We start from the raw sequence: 22,032 nt of genomic DNA on the forward strand, positions 1-22,032 counted from the left end.
GGCTAGGGGTCTCCTCTGGTTCCTACAGCCCCTGTGCTTCCCCAGCCTCTATCCTATAATTGTTTGCTTACTTGTTTATAACTCCCAACAAGACTGTTAATTCTGAACTAGACTGTATTTTTCTTCTGTGAATTCCCAGGATCTAGAAGAGTCCCTTAAGGGAAGGGCGTGGAGTGGAAAGAGTGAAGGAATGGAGGAATAGAAAGATGAGGGATCGTGGGACTGAAGAAAGAGGGGACAAAAGGCTCCACCTGCCTCATCCGGCTGCTTCATTCAGACCCCAGCAGCCCCACTTACGGGTCAGCCAAACCCACTTCTCTGAGATTCAAACCAAGAGATTCAAAACCAACTTCCAGTACACAACCTAGAGGGGATTCCTCCTATGTCGAAACCCAATCCAAAGCCTGGTTTTATTTCTAGAGAATTTTATCAACTTCAGAATTGAGAGGGAGCTGGAACCACATTTGGTTCGAATCCCTCATTGTCCCCCTGGAAAAACAGAGAAGGAGAGAGCCTCCGGCGTTCACAATCTGATGAGACGGGAAAGTACTGGCTCTCAAACTTGAGCCTGCCCTCTGATAACAACCTCCACAATGTCCTGAAAGAACAAACTGGGTATGTAAAGTAATCAAATCGGATTAGAGATTCAACTTGGGTTCAACAGATTTTAAATAAATTTTCAATGCTTTCTTTCACTTTCTATGCATAAACATTAGCTCAGCTGAGTACTGTACAATGGCAATAACCACATAAAATCTCTGACTTATTCATAACAGCACCCAGTTCATCATAAAAATGCAGCTTTAAGCGAACGGAAGTTACCCATCCATCCACTCCTCCTTCTAGCCATTCAGAATCATTTGTTGAGTGCCATGACGCCAGCTGCTGCTGACACTGAGGTGAATAAACCTTGCATTCAAGAAGCTTATAGTCTAGAGGGGAAGGCAGTTCACCCATGTATGACTGGAGGGAAGTACGAGTGACCCTTCATGTCCTCCTGGGCATGGAAACTAAGGAAGAAATGTTTACTGAGCAAAAGGAGTAGAAAAGTCTCACTCAGCATCCAGCTTGATAGTCTAGCTTGTATCAGAGGAAACTGCTACTTAGGAAAAACAGAAAAGCTAAATTTAAACTTAAAGGCATTGGAGAGTTCAAAAAATAGGCTTATCTAAATTCAGAGCAGAAATTAGGATGGTGGTTACCTTTGAGTAAGGAGGAGGTCACGACTGGACCAGATACAAGAAGGTGTTAGGGGGCTAGCAATGGTCTGGTTTCGATTTTGGTAGTTATTACAAAGGTAAGACCAATTTTTGAAAGTTTCAAAAGATGCAGTTTCCAGTATGTATGTTTTGATAAGTTTACTTAACAAAAGTCTAGCTCAGTTAGAGAACCACAGATACTACAAGAATGTTCTGAACTATCAGTGATTAATCCAAATGGTTTTATGCAAACTTGCATCTAACTTAGGTGAGCCTCAAAATTCCTGAAAGATCTGCAGATCTATCGTATAAGACCTGGAGCTCTGGATAGAAAACAGCCCTCCTTCCCACGGAAGCCTGTCCAAGAGTGATGCTGGCTCCAGAGATAAACCCCGGACAGAGCCAGACTTCGGCTCCTCACTTGCTCAGGCCTTGGGTCCATGGTTAGTATGTTTGCATTGAAAATTTCCATGCTTCCAGCTTCCACATCTTGCGCACTAATCTTCTTAATACTGATAAAACTGAAAAGAACCCTTTTGTCCTAGGAAGACATAAAACCATTTTCATGAGAGGCTCATTCATTAAGTACATTCAGGATGGATTAAAATGATCCTGAGCTCTGGTTCTAAGAATGCAGAGACCAGTAAATAGATGTGCTATTGAAATAAGATTAGCAGTCGGATGCTTAACCTACTTTGAGAACAAGCTGTTTTTAACACCAAGTATCATCCATTCACATTTACATAATTAATGAACTAATTACAAACGAGTCTTATCTAATCATTTAAGCAGGTCTCACATGGACCCATCCTTGGCCCCCACTTCTGCAGTAGAGTAATTGCATTTCCTTGAAAGTAATACAACTTTATTTGAAAGACAATATCTTAGGGCTTCCCAGGTGGCTCAGTGGTTAAGAATCCGCCTGCCAATGCAGGGGACACAGGTTCAAGCCCTGGTCTGGGAAGATCCCACATGCTGCCCAGCAACTAAGCCTGTGTGCCACAACTACTGAGCCTGCACTCTAGAGCCCGCGAGCCACAACTACTGAGCCCGTGTGCCACAACTACTGAAGCCCTCGCACCTAGAGCCCGTGCTCCGCAACAAGAGAAGCCACCGCAATGAGAAGCCCGCGCACCGCAACAAAGAGTAGTCCGCGCTCGCCGCAACTAGAGAAAAGACCGTGCGCAGCAGCAAAGACCCAACGCAGCCAAAAAAAAGACAAAAAAACAAACGAAAAACCCCCTATAGTTTAGACCTTTTTACTGATTCAAGCCAGCCTTATCCTACATAAAAATCCACGGGGGCTGATCAAAGGAGGATGGTGGTGTCTAAATCTTTTGCTTTTTTAAAAAAATTTATTTATATGGTTGAGCAGGGTCTTGTTTGTGGCACGGGGTCTTGGTTGTGGCTCGGGCGCCTTAGTTGGGGCACTCGAACTCTCAGTTGCAGCATGCATGTGCGATCTAGTTCCCTGACCAGGGATCGAACCCCGGCCCCCTGCATTGGGAGCACGGAGTCCTATCCCCTGTGCCACCAGGGAAGTCCCTCTTTTGCTTTTAAACTAAGAACCACAAGCCAAGAGTATGGGGCTGCAAATGTCTACAGAAAGCAAATTTTTCCCTGAAAAAGGAAAAGTTGTAATGCCGTCTTTTAGCCAAATGAAAAGCAGTTGTGTTAAATCAGTACCAAAGCAAATGATACGTACAACAGTAATTAGCGAAGATTACACAGTAATTAAAATCACGATGATTATGTGAGTGAGAATAATTTATACAATAATCTCCACGCTCACACTGCAATATGGTACAAGTCCAATAGCAACAGTGCAGAGCCATGTTTGGTAATAAATTCAAATCACAGCATCTCTTAATTATGTGGTGACAGATCGGTCATTGAAATTGAGGGATAAATAAAGTCTCTGACCAGGATACATACAATTTTATTTGGACTTCCCAAGGCTACCAAATGGGGATCCCAAACACTTGAACACTCCCCATCCCTCCCCCCAACAGAGGGAGCCCCAGACCATCAGGTTCCCCCACTATATTCCAAAAATCCTTGTTCCATGCTGCTAGCAACTTGCTCTGTGATACAAGACAGTTACCCCGTCCGGCAAAGCCACACTTGGCTCTTCATATCAGCGTCATCCTTCTAATCACCCTATCAGAGTGATTAGAGAGGCCATCTAACTTCCATCCACTGGTCATTTATTTGCTCAATGCATGTTTATTGAGCACCTACTATGTGCTAGACACCATGGTGGGTGCTGAGGTAAGAAGGAAAAGAGAAAGCTTATGTCCTTAAATGGTTCACAGCCAATGAGGGAGACAGACACCCGAACAGATGATCCTAACGTATTATGGAAAGTGCTATGGGAGAGGGAATCATGGGGTCTGCAGAACCACGGCAGAGGGGCATGTGACCCAGCCAGGGAGTCGGTGAAGTCTCCTGAGGTAGGTGACACTTGAGCTGAGTCACAAATAAGAGTTCATAAAGTGAAGAAACATGGGAAGGGGGTCCAGTCAGAGCAAAAACCATGGACACAGGACCAAGGGTGGGAAACAACACAGCGTATGAGGGAGTAACATAAACCGTTTGGGGCACAAAGCATGAAGAAAAGATACAGGGAAATGAGACCAGAGAGGCAGACAAGAGCCAGGTCACAGAGGGCACCGGAAGCCCACTAAGGTGCTTGAATTCCATCCTGTTCTATCCTGTAAGGCAGAGGTCACAAAAGGTTTTCTATAAAGGACAGATAGCATATATTTTTGGCTTTGGGGCCATACGATCTCTGTTGCAGCTACTCGATTTTGCCATCATAATGCAAAGGCAGTCATAAACAATATGTAAAATTTTAAAAAAACAAGAGCATGGCTGTTGATCCAATAAAACTTTATTTACAAAAGCAGGTCAAGGGCCATATTTTGCCTGTGGGTGGTAGTTGGCTGACTCCTGCTGTAGGTGACGGGAAGCCACGGAAGAAACCAGATTTTCATTTGAGAGAGATCATCCTGGCTGAAGCTCAGAGGAGGGACTAGAGGAGGGTGGGGTTGGAAGGTCTTTGCCAGAGTCTAGAACAGAAATGATGGTAGCCTGACTTCAAGGTGCTGACAGTGAGGATGGAGAGAAGTAAAAAGGGTCAAGAGTATTTGCTTGGCCGCTTCCCTGGTGGTCCAGAGGTTAAGACTCCATGCTTCCACTACAGGGGACGTGGGTTCGATCCCAGGTTGGGGAAGTAAGATCCCACATGCCGCACAGCCCAGCCCAAAAAAAAAAGCATTTGCTTAAAGCGGGGAGGGGCAGAATAAACAAGATTTAGGGATCAGCTGAATGGGAATGAGCGAGAGGGATGAGAGCCTCAGATGAGTCGAGGGCGCCAGCTTGGGTGGCTTTGTGGATGACAGAACCACCAAATGATACGGATGACACTGGTGGGGGAAAGGGAGGAGTCTCCCCTTGGATACGCTGGGTTCAGACACCAGGGAGACATCCAGGTGGCGAGCTTCTAAAGAAAGGTAGGCGGTTAGATATGATATACGTGTTTGAAACCTGGGAGAACGTAAGAGCTGGAGGGCGAGATTTGGGGGTCATCTGCTTACGGTCAGGGAGTTAAAATCACAAGAGGATTGCCTGGGACCAGGTGGAGAGAAAAACAGCAGGTGAGCGCAGCATCCTGTGATCCCCAGCACACTGGCCGGGCTGGAGAGCCGTCTGGGGAGCGCCAAGGAGCAGAAACAGCTACAAGGCCAGGCAGGCAGGGAGTTCTGAGAAGTGTCTGACAGAGGCCAGTGCAGGAGAGAAGTCCAGAAAAAGATCAAGTCTAGAGAATGTCCCCTGGTGTGTCCCTTTGGGAGCCGCTGACACGGTGAGAAAAGTTTCAGTTCAGTGGCGGGGGCAGGCTCAGGGCTGGAGGAAAGTGAGGCAGAAACGTGAGGTGAGTGAAGACGGTGCATGTGGACCTCGCTGTGAAGAAGCCTGGCTCCAAAGGGAAGGGAAAGGTGATGGGTGGGGACACAGTTAGAACGGGGAGGACCCGCAGGTGCTTATAACCTGTGGAGGAAGGACAAGCAGAAAGGCAGAAGCTGAGGACGCAGGAGAGAGAGGGGGTGCTGCGCGCTGCACGGGAGAGGGGGCAGCGGGATACGGATTCGACTTGAACAGGACTGGATCTTATCTTCTGAGACCAGAGGGAAGACGAGGGCAGAGAGAGATGGATTTATAGACACCACAGAAGTTCAGACCATGATTTTCTTTTCTTTGAATGAACCAGGAGTTTAGGGTGTCTCCTTAGAGTGAGGAATCAGGGCCGGAGGAAAGTCAGGATGGTTTGGAGTAACTGTCCAGTAAAATGAAAAGAAGCAACGGGCCAGTGATAAGACATCAGCATCTGAACAGCTGGTTCAATTAATGCCCCTCAGTGCGTGGACCCTGCAGAAGTGTGTGAGTGACCAAGGCTGGGGTTCCGTGGGACGTGGGGATGGGGGTCTAGACAGAAATGGGGCTTGGACCTGCCTTGGAAAGCCCAAGGTGCTGTGAGGCCCAGAGGGGAGAGGAGAGAAGCCCTTCCTGGCGCACTCTTCCGGCAGGGCAGTGGCCTGGAGGGCAGGAGGCAAAGGCCAGGCACCCTGCAGGGCCGGGGAGAGCATACCAGCCCTGGACGCCCTGGCACCACCTGCAGCCGGCCGTCAAGAGAGGCTCCTGAGCCAGGCGTGGCTGCCACCACCAAGCTCGTGAACTTCCTCCCCGGGGCCACGGAGGTCATTTAGCGTCTCTGTCACCAAAAGCTCTTGCATTTATCAGCGGCAGCTGCATGATTCCTGGGCTGGAAATCATAAAGCTTTAGGTGTATTTCTCTTGAGCTGACATCCCCTTATAAATAATACACGGAATGCTTTGATTTTTTTGGCAGAAGACTGCTTTCTCTCTCTCTTCTCTTTTTAGAGTGACCTTCTTTCTCAGTTAAATTTGGGAATGCCCAAGGGACTCATTTCTTGAGGCCTGTGATGGGCCAGGCAATACGGGGGGCGGGGGGGGGGGGGCGGTGCGGGAGCACACAGGAGCCTTGTATGCTATCCTGCCTCCTCGCACAAACAACGCCCGGATGATCTGGTAGCATCTAGTCAAGTTTAAAATGCAAATTCCCTTTGACCCAGAGAATCATTTGCCCACGTGCATAAGGATGTGTGCCTTTTGTTTTTTTAAAAGGCTTACAGGTTAATAGCAAATATCCTGAACTCAAATAAAAGTGAAACAAGAAGATTGCAGTTTAATAAACCCATGGCATCATTCTAAGATCTTCTGCAGGAATGTAAAAGAATGAGATAGACTTATGTGGACTGATAGGGAGAGATCTCCACGGTATATTGTTGAGGGAAAGAAGCACTTCGTAAGAATTCAGGTAGAGCATAATATACATAAAATAACATCATACCATTTATGTGTTTTAAAAGCCCACAAAAATGGTATGTATTTGCTACAAGTACATGTATGTTTATAAATACACAGAGAAAGATGTGGAAGGATACACGCCAAACTGAAGACGATGGATACCTTTGGGAAGGGAACTGAGGTTGGGGTGGTGGCCAAGAGGACTGTAGCCTTCTCAGTTATATTCTAAGTTCTTAAAAGGGAGAAGGATTTACAGATTATAAAGCTGGAGGTCAAGGCATCTGAACTCTGGGTTAATCCTTACTATAAGCTTAGGTAAGATATTTCCCTCTGCAGACCTCAGTTTTTCCCATTTATATAATGAGAGAATTGGACTAAATAATCCGGTGGTCCCTTCAAACTCAGAAGTTCTAGAACCTTTAAATTGTAAACGTATTCCAAGGACAGGGCTTAAAATTTTCAGGGCTTAATGCCATGGAATCTGGCACTCAGTAGGCACTTAATAAATATCTGTTGGATGGATGTTGAATGTTGAATAAGGATCCTTATGCAGTTTCAATATTAATAACGGGCCAGCTCTTTGCCAGTAAACTCTGCCAGGTGAGTGATCCACCTCCTGGATAAAAGTCAGTCATGGCAGTATGGCAAACACAAATACAGGCTTCGGAGGCGTTCAAACCTGGGTTCAAGGGCTTCCCTGGTGGCGCAGTGGTTGAGAATCTGCCTGCCAATGCAGGGGACACCGGTTCGAGCCCTGGTCTGGGAAGATCCCACATGCCACGGAGCAACTGGGCCCGTGAGCCACAATTACTGAGCCTGCGCGTCTGGAGCCTGTGCTCCGCAACAAGAGAGGCCGCGATGGTGAGAGGCCCGCGCACCGCGATGAAGAGTGGTCCCCACTTGCCGCAACTAGAGAAAGCCCTCGCACAGAAACGAAGACTCAACACAGTCATAAATAAATAAATAAAAGAACGTGAATTTCTTAAAAAACAACAACAACAACAACAACAACAACAACAAAAAACCTGGGTTCAAATCCTGCCTCTTTCACTTACTTGCTGAATGACATGGAGCAAATTTCTGACCCTGAGTCACAGTCAATGATGAGCTGTGACCAAGTACAGTTAGTATTTCTGCTCAAGTGTTGATGTCATGGTCAGCTATTCATTCAACAAACATTTATGGAGCACCATCTGTGTGCCAGCCCAAGGGACACCAACATGAAGAAAACTGACACGGAGCTTATGGTCTCTTCTTGCCTCCTGCCCCGCTGCTGTCCTTGCCGCAGGCCCCTCTGCTCTGAACTGCAGCTGGACAAGCCTGAGGACTTGGAGGGGGAGCAGGCAGGATAAGGGGTACTAGGCTCTAGAGATGGCTGCCTGGAGGCGCTGCCCGAGGCGCAGCTACAGGAACTGGGGTGTGGCCGTCTTTGCCTCAATCAGTTGTTTCCTAATCTCTGGGCCTAAGATCCCTCTTGTGCGACATGGGGGTAATGACATCAGTCTCCTGGGGTTACTCTGGGCATCAAATAGATACCAACACTAATAAAGCAGCTAATTTTCTTGAGCTCTTTCTAGGGCTCTGAGTGCATCCCTCTCATTAACCCTGACAATGATCTACTCACAAGAAAACATGAATAGAGAAGTTAAGCAACTCGCCCCAAACTTATGGTTACCAGGGGGGAATGGTGGGGGGGGGGAGGGATAAATTGGGAGATTGGGATTGACATATACACACTACTATATATAAAATAGATAACTAATAAGGACCTACTGTATAGCACAGGGAACTCTACTGAATACTCTGTAATGACCTATGTGGGAAAAGAACCCAAAAAAGAGTGGATACATGTATATGTATAACAGATTCACTTTGCTGTACATCTGAAACTGACACACCATTGTGAATCAACTATACTCCAATAAAAATTATTTTAAAAAACCCAAAAACTTGCCCCAAATCTCGCAGCTTCAGAGGAGCGAATGTGGGATTGGAAGCCAGATGCTCTGACTTCAGTCCGTGTACTGAAACCACTGCAGCCTCCCACCTCCCACTCAAATAGGTACCAAACAACTCAGTGTGTAATTCCTTATCATGCACCCTAATATAATTATAGTTATGAAACTTGGGTACTATGTTAATGAGCTTTCACATTCAGCTCTGGCTGCCTCAGGTTCTGCTTCTGCTGCCTTATACATTGGCTGACGGGGAAAAACAGAGGTATTTAGTTACCAGGAGAGAAAAAGTCCTCATCGTTCGGAGTTCATAGAGGACATGGCTCTTTCTCCACACAGGTCTTTGTTTTTAATTAAGAGCGGTAATCAGATAATCTTGCTTTAATTAACTCCCCCAATGCACCCCATTCTCAGAGCCTCCCTTTGATATTTTCGACATCAAATCTTTCAGCCTAAGATTATCAGCAGACACGTGCCAGACATTTGTCATTTCCCGAATATGCCCAAAAGCTTGGAGTGAACTTCCACCCCTTTCTTTTTGTAGAGACAACTCCCTGCTTCAGAGCAAACACGTTTCAAGTCAGGAAGGGGTTGTCTGGGTTTGCTCCATTAGTTTGTGATTTTTCTTTCTATCTTATCACATTGGTTCCTCTGTTATCACACAAGCAGTGTGCATTTCATCTTAATTACGCATCTGCTTAATCCATAATTTCTGATTTATGGCCATTAGCTCCTAATTACAAGAGGGCTGCCCTTGAAAAGGAAAACCAAACGAGCTGAGCGGAATGGAGCTGAAAAGCAAGAGGGAAGATGGATTTAAGTCCTACAGCTAAGGCTCAGCCCCGGGGCCCATTTGTTGGAGCAACTTATTGCTGCCAGTCCTATAGATTTGTGAGGGTCCCATCTCAGGCTGTGACTGAATTTGTCTCCTTCTATGGTAGGAAAAAAATATAAAATTCTGACATTCAAACAAAGCTGAAATTTCTGAGGAGGAAATCATCCAGCCTGACGGTCTTTATATGGACTCCCCATTAAAAGAAAAACAAAACCAAAAAACTTTAAGTAAATATGTTTATAGAGAAAAATTTAAATCCATAACTATCTATAAGTGGAAAACTAGTAGGATTTGCCTTAGATAGAAAACAACTATAATAAATCCACAGCTATTTTTTAAAATGTTCAACCCCTGCTATTTAAAATCATCTGGAAAACTGTGCTTTAGGGAGGGCTGTATTAGATTCTCATCATTTCACCTGTTTGGAGCAGTAAATACAATTATATTTCCTTTTACAGGTGAGGAAGTGAAGTCTCAGAGAGGGTAACTGGTCTGCCTAAAGTCACACGGCTAGGAAGTGGCAGGGTCATACCTCAAACTGGACCATGCTTGTCCTTGTCTAGGACAGAGGAAATGGAAGACTTGAACAGCAACCTTCAAAGCCTGAGATTCTTTCAGCTATTGGTCATCCAGAGGCAGCAGGGAGATACTCTTACCTGGGGCTGAGGATACAGCTGCTGGTGGCTGACTGTCGAGAGGGGGTCCTCACCGTGTCTGTGGCCAGGGACAGAGTACAACTCAACCAGGACTGCAGACTGCCCTCTGGCTGGGAGCTGAGGATGGAGACGTTATCTCTAGAACCAGAATGCAAGATGTTGTCAACATGATGACAACCACAGTAACAGCAATAACTAGACAGTCACCCCTTAGCATGAGCCAGGCATTGTGCTAAGTGCTGACATGCCTAACTTTAATCAGTGCTCACAATACTGTCCCTGAGCGGTGCTGCACCTCTTACATAGATGAGAGTAACGGGATTTGGGGAGGCCAGCTTGGGTCTTGACTAAGGTCACCCAATTCCAATGCCTGTGCTAATAACCACTGCTCTTCCTTGGGAAGATAAACACTCTAATATAGATGCTGAGGTATCTCTAATTTTGTAGTAAAGTCTGGCACTGAATTTCATACCAAATGATATGGTCATGGAATATGTCAAATGTGAAGGCCTTAACTCCTTGCCTACCTTAGCTGGAATGTCTTTGGGACAGAGACTTAATTGTATGCCCCCTATTTCTGAAAGCAGCACAGGGAGAGGTCTGTGTGGGACTCTCATTGCTGTGGGTATTCAATGATTATTTTATTTTCTGGTTGATATATTCACTCAAATATATATTATATATAATATATAATAAATTTATATATTGATATATACACAAATTTGTTTGTTTTATAGAACACTCTATGCCGGGCACCATGGGAAGGAACTATAAACATGAACCCAACATTGACCCTGCCCTCAAGACCCCATTTTAGCAGAGTAGACATCTATATAAATAACCATAAAAGAAAATTATCAATGCTGTAGATAAAGACAAGATAGGTTCTAAGGAGGACAAGGAGGGAGCCCTGATTTGCTTCTTGGAGGCATAAGGGAAGGAATCAAGTAGTGGCAGTTGAGCTACATCTTGTTTGAAGGTTAGGGCTTGGCTACGCAGGCCTGGAAGGAACAGCACACACACAGGTGAGGAAGGCACGGATGATATGGACAGCAGGAGTCCCAGGTGGAGGGGGAAGTAAGGGTCAGAATGTGCAGGGCTCAAATGTCAGTCTAAAAGTCTCTTCTGAGGCAACGGGGAGCCATTGACGGTGTCTGAGGACAGTGGCATGGTAAGTCATGGGCTTCTCTTTGTCTGCGAGAAGTTGGACGGTTCAGTAGTACATCCCCGGGGCTATATGTTATGACCATGGAGTCAGAGCTCTCGTGGGCACTGCGGATAACTCTCCAGGTGGGTGTGGATGTTCCTTCTGCAAACTGGACACAGAGGGCCAGGGGCTCGTCTTTGGCTTTGGAGTAATTGGCTCAGTTCTACTCAGGGTTAACTTACGTCTCTTTTCTGACACTGCCGCTACAATCCACTGCTGTCTGGACACTAGAAGGAGGCACAAGAAAGAGTCTGTTATCCTTGTGCTGCCAGGGGCTGGGGAAGAACCCAGTCTTTGATGTTAAATAAACTTGGGTTTGAGTCCCACCTCCAACCTTGGCCACTGTGTGATCTTAGGCAAGTCACTTGTCTTCTCTGAGCCTCCTGTGCTCTTTTGTAAAATGTAGCTAATAATGGGCCTCCTCCCCCAGAGTTGTGGAGCAGACTGAGATAACCCTTATCAAGATCTCAGCATGGTTCCTGGCAAATAAGCAATGTTAATTAAAGGGTAGCAACCATTACCACTCCTCCTGTTTTAGTACAACTAGTACTGCTATTAATAGCATCGTAATTGTCAACGAGCACAGCATTTGCTCTATATTCTTTGTGAGTGTCTGCAAATCAGACACAGGGATGCGGTGGTCGGCTTTCCCAGTGCATTCTGGGAAACTCTGAGCTAATTACAATAGCAGCTATTCTCTTGCGAGCATCCCTTGATTCAACAAATACGCATTACACGCGATCCCACTAACCACCTTGCCAGTCTCCCTCCTGGAGTTGAGGAAGCTGACACCCTTGTCCAAGGTCACGCAGCTTTGAATCCCAGGTCTGTAAGAGCTACTCAGCTCATGCCCTTAACCAGAGTGCAACCACCCAGTGTACGGGTACAGACAGCCAAACCACAAACCTCAGACACCTGAGCCGTGATTTTAATCCTGGTTCCTCAGGCCGGGACCTCCCAGCTTTATTCTTCAGTGAAATCTGGGCAATTCCTTCCCAGAAGCCCTGGTCACTTCCTCTGAAGGAGGCACCTGCAGCTCCTTGGTCCCTACCCTCAAGGGCCAGTCACTCTTGGAGTCTCTACTAACACCTATTCATCCCCACCAGACTGAAAGAGCCCCTCACAGGCCAAGAACACATCTTATTCGTCCCTTTAGCCCCAGGGAAAATTTGGCTAGAGCAGAAGTTCTCTCAGACGATGCCTGGTGAATCCAATAGAACAGGGGTCTGTAAATGATGACCATGGGCCAAATCTAACCTACACATCTGCTCCTATAAATAAAGTTTTATTGGAACACAGCCACTCCCACTCATTTGCATTTTGTCCACGACTGCTTTTGCTCCACAGTGGCAGAGCAGAATAGTTGCAACAGAGACCACACTGTCTGAAAAGCCTGAAATACTTGCTATCTGGCCTTTTAAAGAAAAATTTGTTGACTTCTCCAGTATTAACAAAAAGCACCTTTTGTGAACGACCCCTTGAGAGGCAGAATAATGACCCCACAGATGTCAAGATCCTAATCCCTAATTCCAAGAACCTATGACTGTGTTTCCTGACATGTTAAAAAGGGCTGTGCAGATGTGGTTAAGGTTAAGGATCTTGAGACAGGGAGGTTATCCTGGATTATTGGGGTGGGCCCAGTCTAATGACTCCAATCCTTAAAAGCAGAGACCTTTTCCCAGATGTGGTCAGAGGGACATGTGGCTATGGAAGAAGAGTCAGAGATGCAACATTTCTGGCTTTGAGGATGGAAGGGGCCACAAGCCAAGGAATGCGGGTATCCTCTAGAAACTGGAAAAGGCAAGGAAATGGATTCTCCTCTAGAGTTTCCAGAGGAACACAGCTCTGCTGACACCTTGATTTTAGCCCAGGGAGATTAGACTGGACTTCTAATGAACAGAACTGTAAGACAATAAGCCATAAAATTTGAGCTAATTTGCTATGACAGCAATAGAAAACCCCTGCAATAGAATAAAAGTATTTTTGTAAGTGACCCTAAATCTTCTTGAGGATCTATATAAATTTTTTCTGATACAGCTTTTAAACAAACTATTTATTTATTTGTTTTTTGGGGGTGTGTTGGGTTGCGAGGGCTTTCTCTAGTTGAGGCAAATGGGGGCCACTCTTCATCGCGGTGCGCGGGCCTCTCAGTGTCGCAGCCTCTCTTGTTGCGGAGCACAGGCTCCAGATGCGCAGGCTCAGTAATTGTGGCTCACGGGCCTAGTTGCTCCGCGGCATGTGGGATTTTCCCAGACCAGGGCCTTAACCCGTGTCCCCTGCATTGTCATGCAGATTCTCAACCACTGCGCCACCAGGGAAGCCCTAAACAAACTATTTAAAAATACTTAAAAACTTTAACTGAAGTGGCCAGTGTGAGTAGAACCAGCTTTATTCCTGCTGGTGGCCTGAGTCTCTTCTAAGGCTCTATGCGCTGGGGCTGCAGAAGGAACACCAGACTGTGAGGAAAGGCAACTGAATCCTCGTGTTCTCACTGTGTGGCCTTGGCCTCCTCTCTTCCCTGTTCAGGGTGTCAGGTGTCCCCGTCTGTGAAATGAGGCGTTTGAGCCAAGATGCTTGGATGCTTAAAAATTATGTGCAATGGAGAGGATGCACTTAGGCCCTAGAGTAGGAGTCCTGGGCCTTTTATGAGCTTTTTTTTTTTTAAGATTTATTTTTATTTACTTATTTAGGCTGCGCCAGGACTTAGCTGCAGCACGCGGGATCTTCTTTTTCAGTTGTGGCTTGTGAACTGTTAGTTGCGGCATGCATGCACAGAGTCTTACTCACTGGACCACCAGGGAAGTCCCTATGAGCATCTTATATGAACACCATGGAACTTCCATTTCCCCAGATGCACAAACACAGACTCAAATTTTAGTGCAGTATCTGAGGGTTCAGAGTATAATCTCTAGAACTCGTGTGTGGACACCCCCTCCCTCGACCTACTAGTTCACAGACCCCAGTTAAGGACACTGGTTTCAGCTGACCAACGAAGCTAGAATGTGGTAGGCAAGGGCCCTGGGAAGCGGAGGGAGGGGTTTGCGTGAACAGGGCTACATCTCATTAGAAAGACAAAAGAACTGAAGAGTCTTGCGGCCCAAGCCGCAGAGTTCAAAACAGTGTGGCATGCGCCTTAAAAACAGAGAGGGTGAGTTGTACCTGGAACAAAGTTTCTCGTGCCCGCAAGCAGGGAGGAAGGGCAAACACGGGCCACAGTAGGGGTGGGACTTGAGGCATGATGATAGAGAGGGAGGGGCTTCAGGCCCATTTCCCACCCCAGGAGTCCATGACCCTGATTACAAGAGGGTGCGCCCAGAGATCCTGGTGGGTGCCTGGGCAAGCTAATGTCTCCATCATCCTAAGGCAACTGGCCTTGAACTCTGTAGGAGACAAGGTCTGGGCAGCTGGGCATACTTCCTCACCCACTTCACTGGTTCGATCTTTAATTGAACCCGGCACAGGAATGTCTGCAGAGCACAATGCAACTAACCAAGGTGCAGGCTGGTGTTAATTCATCTGGCACAACTGGACATCTCAAAGTAAATGAGTCTCTAGTCTGGGGGGAAAGAGCCCTTTCAGAAGGGAGCAAATTCAAACACAGAGTCCACCCATGGGGAAACGTCCTCTCTCACTCCGATCAGAGGACGGCTGTACTTCAACCTAAGCTCGAATTTTCTATAGGAGTTTGCTTTGGTGTAAAAGAGGGGGTTCTTCTTAAAGGTGTTTAAAACCCACTGACGCTTCCACCACAAGAAGAAAGAGTCTCTGGACTTCAAGCTCCATGAGGCAGATCCACGTTTGCCTGTTCGCGACCATACCTCCTGCCCTAACATGGGAGGTTCTCATCGATGATGACGATGATGATATGGTGATGATGATGATGATGTTGTTTATCTGCTGGGCGGGCAAGCAGAGGCCCAGGAAGGGCAGGTGACCTGTCCATGGTCCTGATCTCCTTGGCAGTGCAGCCAGCACTGGAACAGGATATGTGGTGCCTGGTTTTCCCCTCATCTCCCGACATGTGGTCAGTGGTTCTTTCTCTTGCCTTGGTGCATGTGACTTTTCAAGAGGAACTTGGGCCAGGCACTTGTGGACAGGGGGATTGCTGATGAGCAAGAGAAGTAACTAAATGTCTTCTGTTGTATTCCTTTCAGGGGAGTCTTGGCTAGACAGCTCCAGCCTGAATGCAAACACTGCCTGGGAAGTAACACTTGAATGCACTGGCACCACATCACAGTGACAGACACAAGTTCACCAGAATGACAGGCCAGTTACTTGGCAGAGAACAAAGACCTTGACAACAGAAAGGGGAAAGATGGGGTACGTTTGACATGACAGCAGAGCTTAGTCACTGGAGGTGTGGGTGATGGGGTCAACCTGGAAATCAAATCCCGGCCCCATCACTTACTGTGTGAGCTGGGGCCAGTTTCTTGACCTCTCTAAGCTCCAGTTTCCTCATCTGTAAACTGGGGGTGATAATGGTTACCAGCCTCAGAGAGCTGTTGTGAGAACTATGTATGTGAGACAGGTAGGCTGTGTGGCCTGGCACAAAGTAAGTCCTCAGGAAAGAGTATTAGCCCAATGATCATGATGTCCTGTAATGCCAGCGTGGATACAGCAGTTTGGAGCCCTCATTCCCCACGAACCCCACTAGCTGGGTATCCAGTCCTTCCAAGCTAGAAAGATGCTTAGAAAGACAGGTGTCCTCTTTGGCATCATTTAAATGTGCTATTCTGCATGAGGGCCCTGTGATGTAACTTGGATGTCTTAGAATAATGGAGAAGTGCTTTCTTTAAGCTCTTCCTTCTAAGCAAAATTAAAAGGTAAGAGAGTTGTGGGAAAAGAGACGCGGGCAGTCCCAGAGCCCGTCCTACTTCGTAGCAGGGACCGTTAGAGTCTGACCAGAGCCTGGGCCCACTGATGAGTAAGTTAACTCAGAATTATGCCCTCAGTGGCAGCTGCAATCTTTGGTTAGACTCAGATCTTTCTACTTGTCCTGCCACAGCCTTGTTTTAGCCAAGTTAAAAGGACGTATGTTGGAAAATGTACAACTTACACTCAACACAGCAACAGAGAACTCCTTTCCAGGGCCATCATCTCAGATGGGGCCAGCTGGCGTGGAGACACTCTTGGCTGACCCAGGAGTCAGGGGTCATCCACTGACCTCTCCACACTTCCCCCCCACCCTGCCCCAAACTCCCAGCCAAAGTGATGACAGAGCAGCTGCAGACCCTGGGCCAGGAACAGTTGGGGCTGTCAGCTGATGCACCCCTCCCTCCATGAGTAATAATCAGGCTCCAGGCCTGGGGGAACAGCTTAAAGCATTTCTCCATTAATCTAAGGAGGTTGACGCCACAGTCTAAGTTACACCGCAAGGGCCCCGGTGCAGGCGGGTACGCGTTTAAATGCTGCCGCACTGGCCACCTGGCTTTCTGAGCACGTAGCCGCGTTTCCAGCCTGGAAGGCCCGTTACACTCGGATCTAATACCCAACATGGGGAAATGCGACTTTTCCTAATTTGAACAAGTCTGCCAAAGAAACTCACCTCCAGCTGAAGCACCGCTCGCTCGCTCTCTCTCTCCCAGGGTGGGTTTGAATCCTAATTGAGAGCTCAGTTTGGAGACAGACCTAGGCCCAATCCCTCAGGCTCCAATCCAACCCTCTTTCCCCAGGCGATGAGGCAATTAAGAGGGGAGTGCAGGGCTGAGCTGTCAGGCTGGGTAAGAGCTCGGGCTGGCCCTGGGGCAGGAGCTGGGGCTCTGCTCTGGATGGCGGCGGCTCTAGAACCCAGCGGCGCACGTATTTCTTTGTACTGTTGATAACCAACTTAGCTGCACTGCGGCCAGACGGCATGGTTTGCACGACACTAATCCTCTGAAACTGAGACTTGAGAAGTGCTGAGGCTTCTCTGTGGCAACTTTTCCCCGGTCTTCCCCCACTCCTACGCTATTATTGAAACCCACGCTCTGTGGAAGTTTCAACTCTAAGTTACAAGATAGCGAGTCAGGACCAAGGCCTACTGAGCATTAGGAGATGCTTCCCGAGAACCACCCTGGGCTCAGGGCTGGCTTCGCAGGCTTACAGCCCGTGCCCAGAGGGGCCTGTGCTTGGTGTGACACTCTGCTGTGACTGCCTTGGAATTCCGAACCTATTCTGAACAAGAAGCCCAGCGTTCTCGTTCCACGGTGGACCCAAACATTGTGCCCGTCAATGCTGCCTGGGGTTCTGGGGCGCTTCATGGGGACACGGTGGGCTTCCGTGGGCCACTTCAAAAGGGGAAGAAAGGTGGGAGAGAGGGAACGAGCAAGAGGAGGAGAGCCTTTTATTCCCACTGATCTCACTCGGGCACACTGGTCAACTTTCACTTCCTAGAATGTTCCTCATTTGCCCTGACTCACTTTTCTTCAGAGCTCCCGCGTCTGACTCTTTCTTTTAATCCGGGTTTCAGTTCAGTTCTTCCTCTCAGAGAGGGCATGTCTACCTCCCTTGCTATTCATCAGAGCTCTGCGTTCTCTGTCTTTGTAATTCCTACTGTATCCTAGCATTTTATTCGTCAGTCTGTCCACTGTATTCATGGGCGGGGACACACACACACACACACACACACACACACACACACACACACACACGCTCGCCCATCACAATGTGGGTTCCACGAAGGCAGAGACCATACCTGTGCTCTCCTCCCTCACTACTCCCTCAAGAATTTAACTTCCGCCTGACCTCGGGCAAGTTATTCAATCTCCCTGTATCTGTAAGATGGAGAAATGTGATAAGAAGAAGCAAGTGGAACAAGACAAACACTCAGCACAGTGTCTGGTGTGGAACACGCAGAATCAATCACATGAATGAATGAATGAAACTGATGATGGCTGAGCCCCCTGCCAGGTAAAAGGTACTAAACCTGGGTCAGATTTTTTCACTTACTTCTTATCATCAACCTGTCTTACAAATGAAGAGACCGAGGCTCCGAGAGGTTGAATAACTCACAGAAGGTCATGCAGACATGAACCGCTGGTTCCCTGACTGGAAATCAGGCTGGCTGAAACGCAGCACCTGCGCCCTCCCCAAGCCGCCCCCAACTTCCAGTTGCAAGAATCCCATGCATCGCCTGGGCTCTTCCAGGTACAAAATGCATTTCTTCACACCTGGGGTTCTATGATCATTTCACCCCTCGCACAACCCTGAGATGCAGGTCAGAGCCCCTCCAATGTCAGGAAGCGTGAGTCAGGTACTGGGCGGACACTGGAGATTCGGACGAGGAAAAGGCACCAGACGTCCAGCCAAGACGAAGATGTAAAGCCCCACAGACAAAAGATCATGAAAATGCAGACAGAAAGCTAGGGTTCGGATTGGATCCCTGTGCGCCCAGGGACTAGAGCTCAGAAAAGCTGGATGGGAACCAGGGGGTGAGCACGAGGCTTGTCACCTGGAGCAAAGACAGATAAAAGAATCTCCTGTTAGGAGGAGGGTGCAGGCAGGGTCCCTTTAAGGCCTGAGGGGATCCCCTATAAACAGAGACCGGAGTGATGTCTGCAACCACCTGTGACCTCACTGCCAGGACCTCATGCCCCAGTTGAGAACCTGCTCCTTGTTCTCTGTCACACCTCTGTCCAGCCTGTCCCCGCACCTCCAAGCACGGACGCTCTGCCTCTTTCCAACCTTGTTATTTTTAGAACTTTTATTGTTTATTAGAAAAGCAGTCTATTGCTATGCAAGTAAAAATGGTTTAAAAGTTTTGCTCATTCACACACAAAAAAAAGAACACAAAATACTAGTATATACAGCCATTAATTCCCATTATGATTAATGCAAAAGCCCTAGCATTTCTATTAACGGAGAGGCCAGCCAAGCATCGAGCGGGTAATATTGACGCCAGGGGTTTGTAATTACAGATGTTAGTTCTGTCATGACACTAATAAAACTGGAGGAGGGGAGGCAGAGGGGGTTCTTGAACGTGACCCTGAGCTGGAAGCAGCTGCAGCATCAGTATTAGCCGTTTCACCAGCAATTTGGCAGCTGTGGAAACTAGCAGGGCGTGGTAGAAATCCTTACAATGTTTGCGTGGGAGCCATTTTTGCACAAACTGAGGACGTTTGAGATAAAGCCCTTGATTTAGAGGCTAGAACATGGCAAGTCCACTGGGTCTCTGTCACACTGACGCTGAGAATGAACATCTTCATGGGAAAGTCGGAGGCTACACGCTGCTGAGCGGCTGTCACCAGCCCAGGACTGCATCAAGGAGAGAATGTGCTCACGGTCTCATATCGGGGTATAAAGTACATGACTTATATGAGCAAGATCTCCCAAAGAGGACGCTAGTACAGCTAGGGATGTGTGTGCATGTTCATTGTAGAAATTTGAGAAAATCTACGTAAGCCTGAAAAAACCAAAAATTTAGGTCAAAATTTAGGCATTTGGTAATGCCTTCCCAATGTATTAGAACGTTGGTGTGCTTCCTTCCAGTCTTTTTTCTGGACTGGGCGTGGTCAGCTCTAACACAGATGCCTGGTTCTTCCCACTGGCTGGACCACAGCCCACACACAACTCTCTCTCCTCCCCCGCTGCCTGGCTCAGCCACACCTCCCGCCGGTCGGCAGCTGGCCCTGCCCACACGCCAGTGCGAGGTCGCTGGCTGGTCCCGGGAGGAACCACACCTGACGGGTAACTCAGGGCATCCCGCCCCTCACCGGCTCATTTTCTACACAAAGAAAACGTCTCTCCCTGTCGCCCAGGCTTTGCTGCAGAGGCTGAGATGGAGGTGGAGACGCCACCGCAAGACGGGCGAGCCGGGCTCTAGGCGTTTGGCGGTAACACGGAGACGTCACCACCAGCGGGGAAGCATCCTGCCTCTGCTGGCCTGAGGCGGCCAGTTATTCCTCCCACGCCCTGGCGCGCCTGAGTCCCCGGACCCCCAGACCTGAGAGGGGAAGCACTGTCCACTGAAGGCTGCAGAGCTCCCCAGGGTGCAGCCCACCTGCCACGCCCAGCCCCAGCCGGCTCCTGGTAGCTTACCTCTCCGTGTCGCTGTCGCTGGACACCACCTCTTCCAAGGCTGCCTGCAGGTCGGCGATCCGCCGGATGGACGTCTCCAGGTCTGTCTGGAGGGTCTGTCTCACTGCGGTGAGCTCCTCCACGTACTTCTCCTGGAGACAGAGACCACAGCACACGCTGACCTTGGGCAAGACCCCCACCCGCCTACGAGAGCCCTGGGGAGGAGCCTGGCGCTCACTGGGACCCTGTGACGTGGTGCGTGCCCACGAGGGGCTCCCTCTACGGACAGGCTCGTGGACCCTCAGATGCTCTGGATTTTACAGAGGAGGAAGTGGACGCCTGGGGGCTCCAGGGCACGGCCCCGCACAGAGCTCACTCACCCACACCGGGGGTGCCGGCCCCAAGTGGACACCCTGGATAGATGGGTCAATGGATGAGTCAGTGAATGTTTCCCAGGAGAGTTGCGGAGGCTGGTTCTGGAAGCGGAGTCTCTGTCCCAGGGATGGATGTGGAGCGGGAGATTGGGGGGAGGGCAGAACAAGAACGGGTCCCTCACAACTCCGTCACCTAGACTCCCCCAACTTTCCATCCTCAAAGGCAGCGAAAGGCAAAGATGGAAACCTCAGTGGGGCTCCCCGTGGAGCCGGCCAGCGCCGCTGGCGCTTACTGAGACCTTTCCACGCCCAGCACTGTGCTCGGCGTTTCATGCTCCTGGCCTCACTCACTCCTCACAAGTCTGGCACGTGGCTCTTTATTACTGATCCCATTTCACAGATGAGGAAATGAGGCCTGGGGGAGCGCAAGCTTGAACTGGAACTCGAGCTGGAACCCAAGCTTGGTGCATCTGACTCTCCATGCTCATCCCGTTACTTTCTGCCCTGATTGGATTTTTGTCCAGACTCTCTGGAAAATCTCTTTCATTTGTAACGTTATTCCCACACTCCTCCCCTTTAACACAATGATTGTCAACTGAGGGTGAGTCTGCCCTCCAGGGGACATCAGGCGACATCCAGAGGCATTTCTGGTTGTCACACTTGGGAGTCTGATGGCATCCAGCAGAGTAGAGGCCAAGGGCGCTGCCCAGCATCTTATAACGCACAGGGCAACCTCCACCATGAAGGATTACTTCACACAAATGTCAACAGTGTCCAGCCTGAGAAACCCTGGGTTAAAACCAGAAACCCACCTTCTGGGAATTAATCCCATGGGGTATAAACCAAAACACAGAGCAAGGCTCTGTACCCGAGGATGCCTGGGGCAGTGCTACTGATGACACGAGACGCTGAGAGCCGCCTTGTCACCCAGCAACTGGGACTGGTTACGGAAATCACAGCATGTCACTTTGGTGCTATTAGGCAGACGTCAACATTAGAAATAAGGATGGTGGCAGTATGGAACGCTTCTGTGAAATAACGTTAAGCAAGCAGAAGAGAACAGAGAATATCGTGCCCAAGTCTACATGCAGATAGCACACATGCAGTTGGGAAAACACTTGGAGAGTTGAGAATATTTATGGATGGGAGCAAAGAGGGGTTATGATTAGGAGTTTTCTTTTGAGCTGCTCTAATTATGTCAAGTTTCTTTTTTGACTGTTGTCTTAAGAAACATGTATATACCAACTGATGAGAGCGTGAAGGGGTGAAAACGTGAGGACTGAGGGTCAATCTAAGCACAATTCCCAGCTCCCCACGCAACCCACTAGCTGCGGGACCGTGAACGGTTCACAGTCCCTCTCTGAGCCTGGGATTGTTTTTATTTTGTAGATGAGGAAACCGAGGCCACTGAAGTCACTCAAGGC

The 22,032-nt window shown here is 48.4% G+C and overlaps 1 protein-coding gene across 2 annotated transcripts in view; it reads right to left on the minus strand.

Annotated features, from left to right (window-relative positions):
* Nucleotides 1-22,032, minus strand: part of MYO18B (myosin XVIIIB) — a 234,144-nt gene that overhangs the window by 12,245 nt on the left and 199,867 nt on the right. The window contains exons 40-42 of one of the 2 annotated variants that reach the window (XM_059895390.1): nucleotides 20,256-20,386; nucleotides 11,423-11,467; nucleotides 10,034-10,171 (exon numbers count right to left, since the gene is read on the minus strand). In XM_059895390.1, coding sequence (XP_059751373.1) covers nucleotides 10,034-10,171; nucleotides 11,423-11,467; nucleotides 20,256-20,386 — 314 coding nt within the window. The remainder of the gene's footprint in view (nucleotides 1-10,033; nucleotides 10,172-11,422; nucleotides 11,468-20,255; nucleotides 20,387-22,032) is intronic. The other variant, XM_059895391.1, reaches the window with a different exon arrangement.

This window comes from Balaenoptera ricei, chromosome 14 (genome assembly GCF_028023285.1).
Source record: "Balaenoptera ricei isolate mBalRic1 chromosome 14, mBalRic1.hap2, whole genome shotgun sequence".
In the NCBI taxonomy this organism is placed as follows: Eukaryota; Metazoa; Chordata; class Mammalia; order Artiodactyla; family Balaenopteridae; genus Balaenoptera; species Balaenoptera ricei.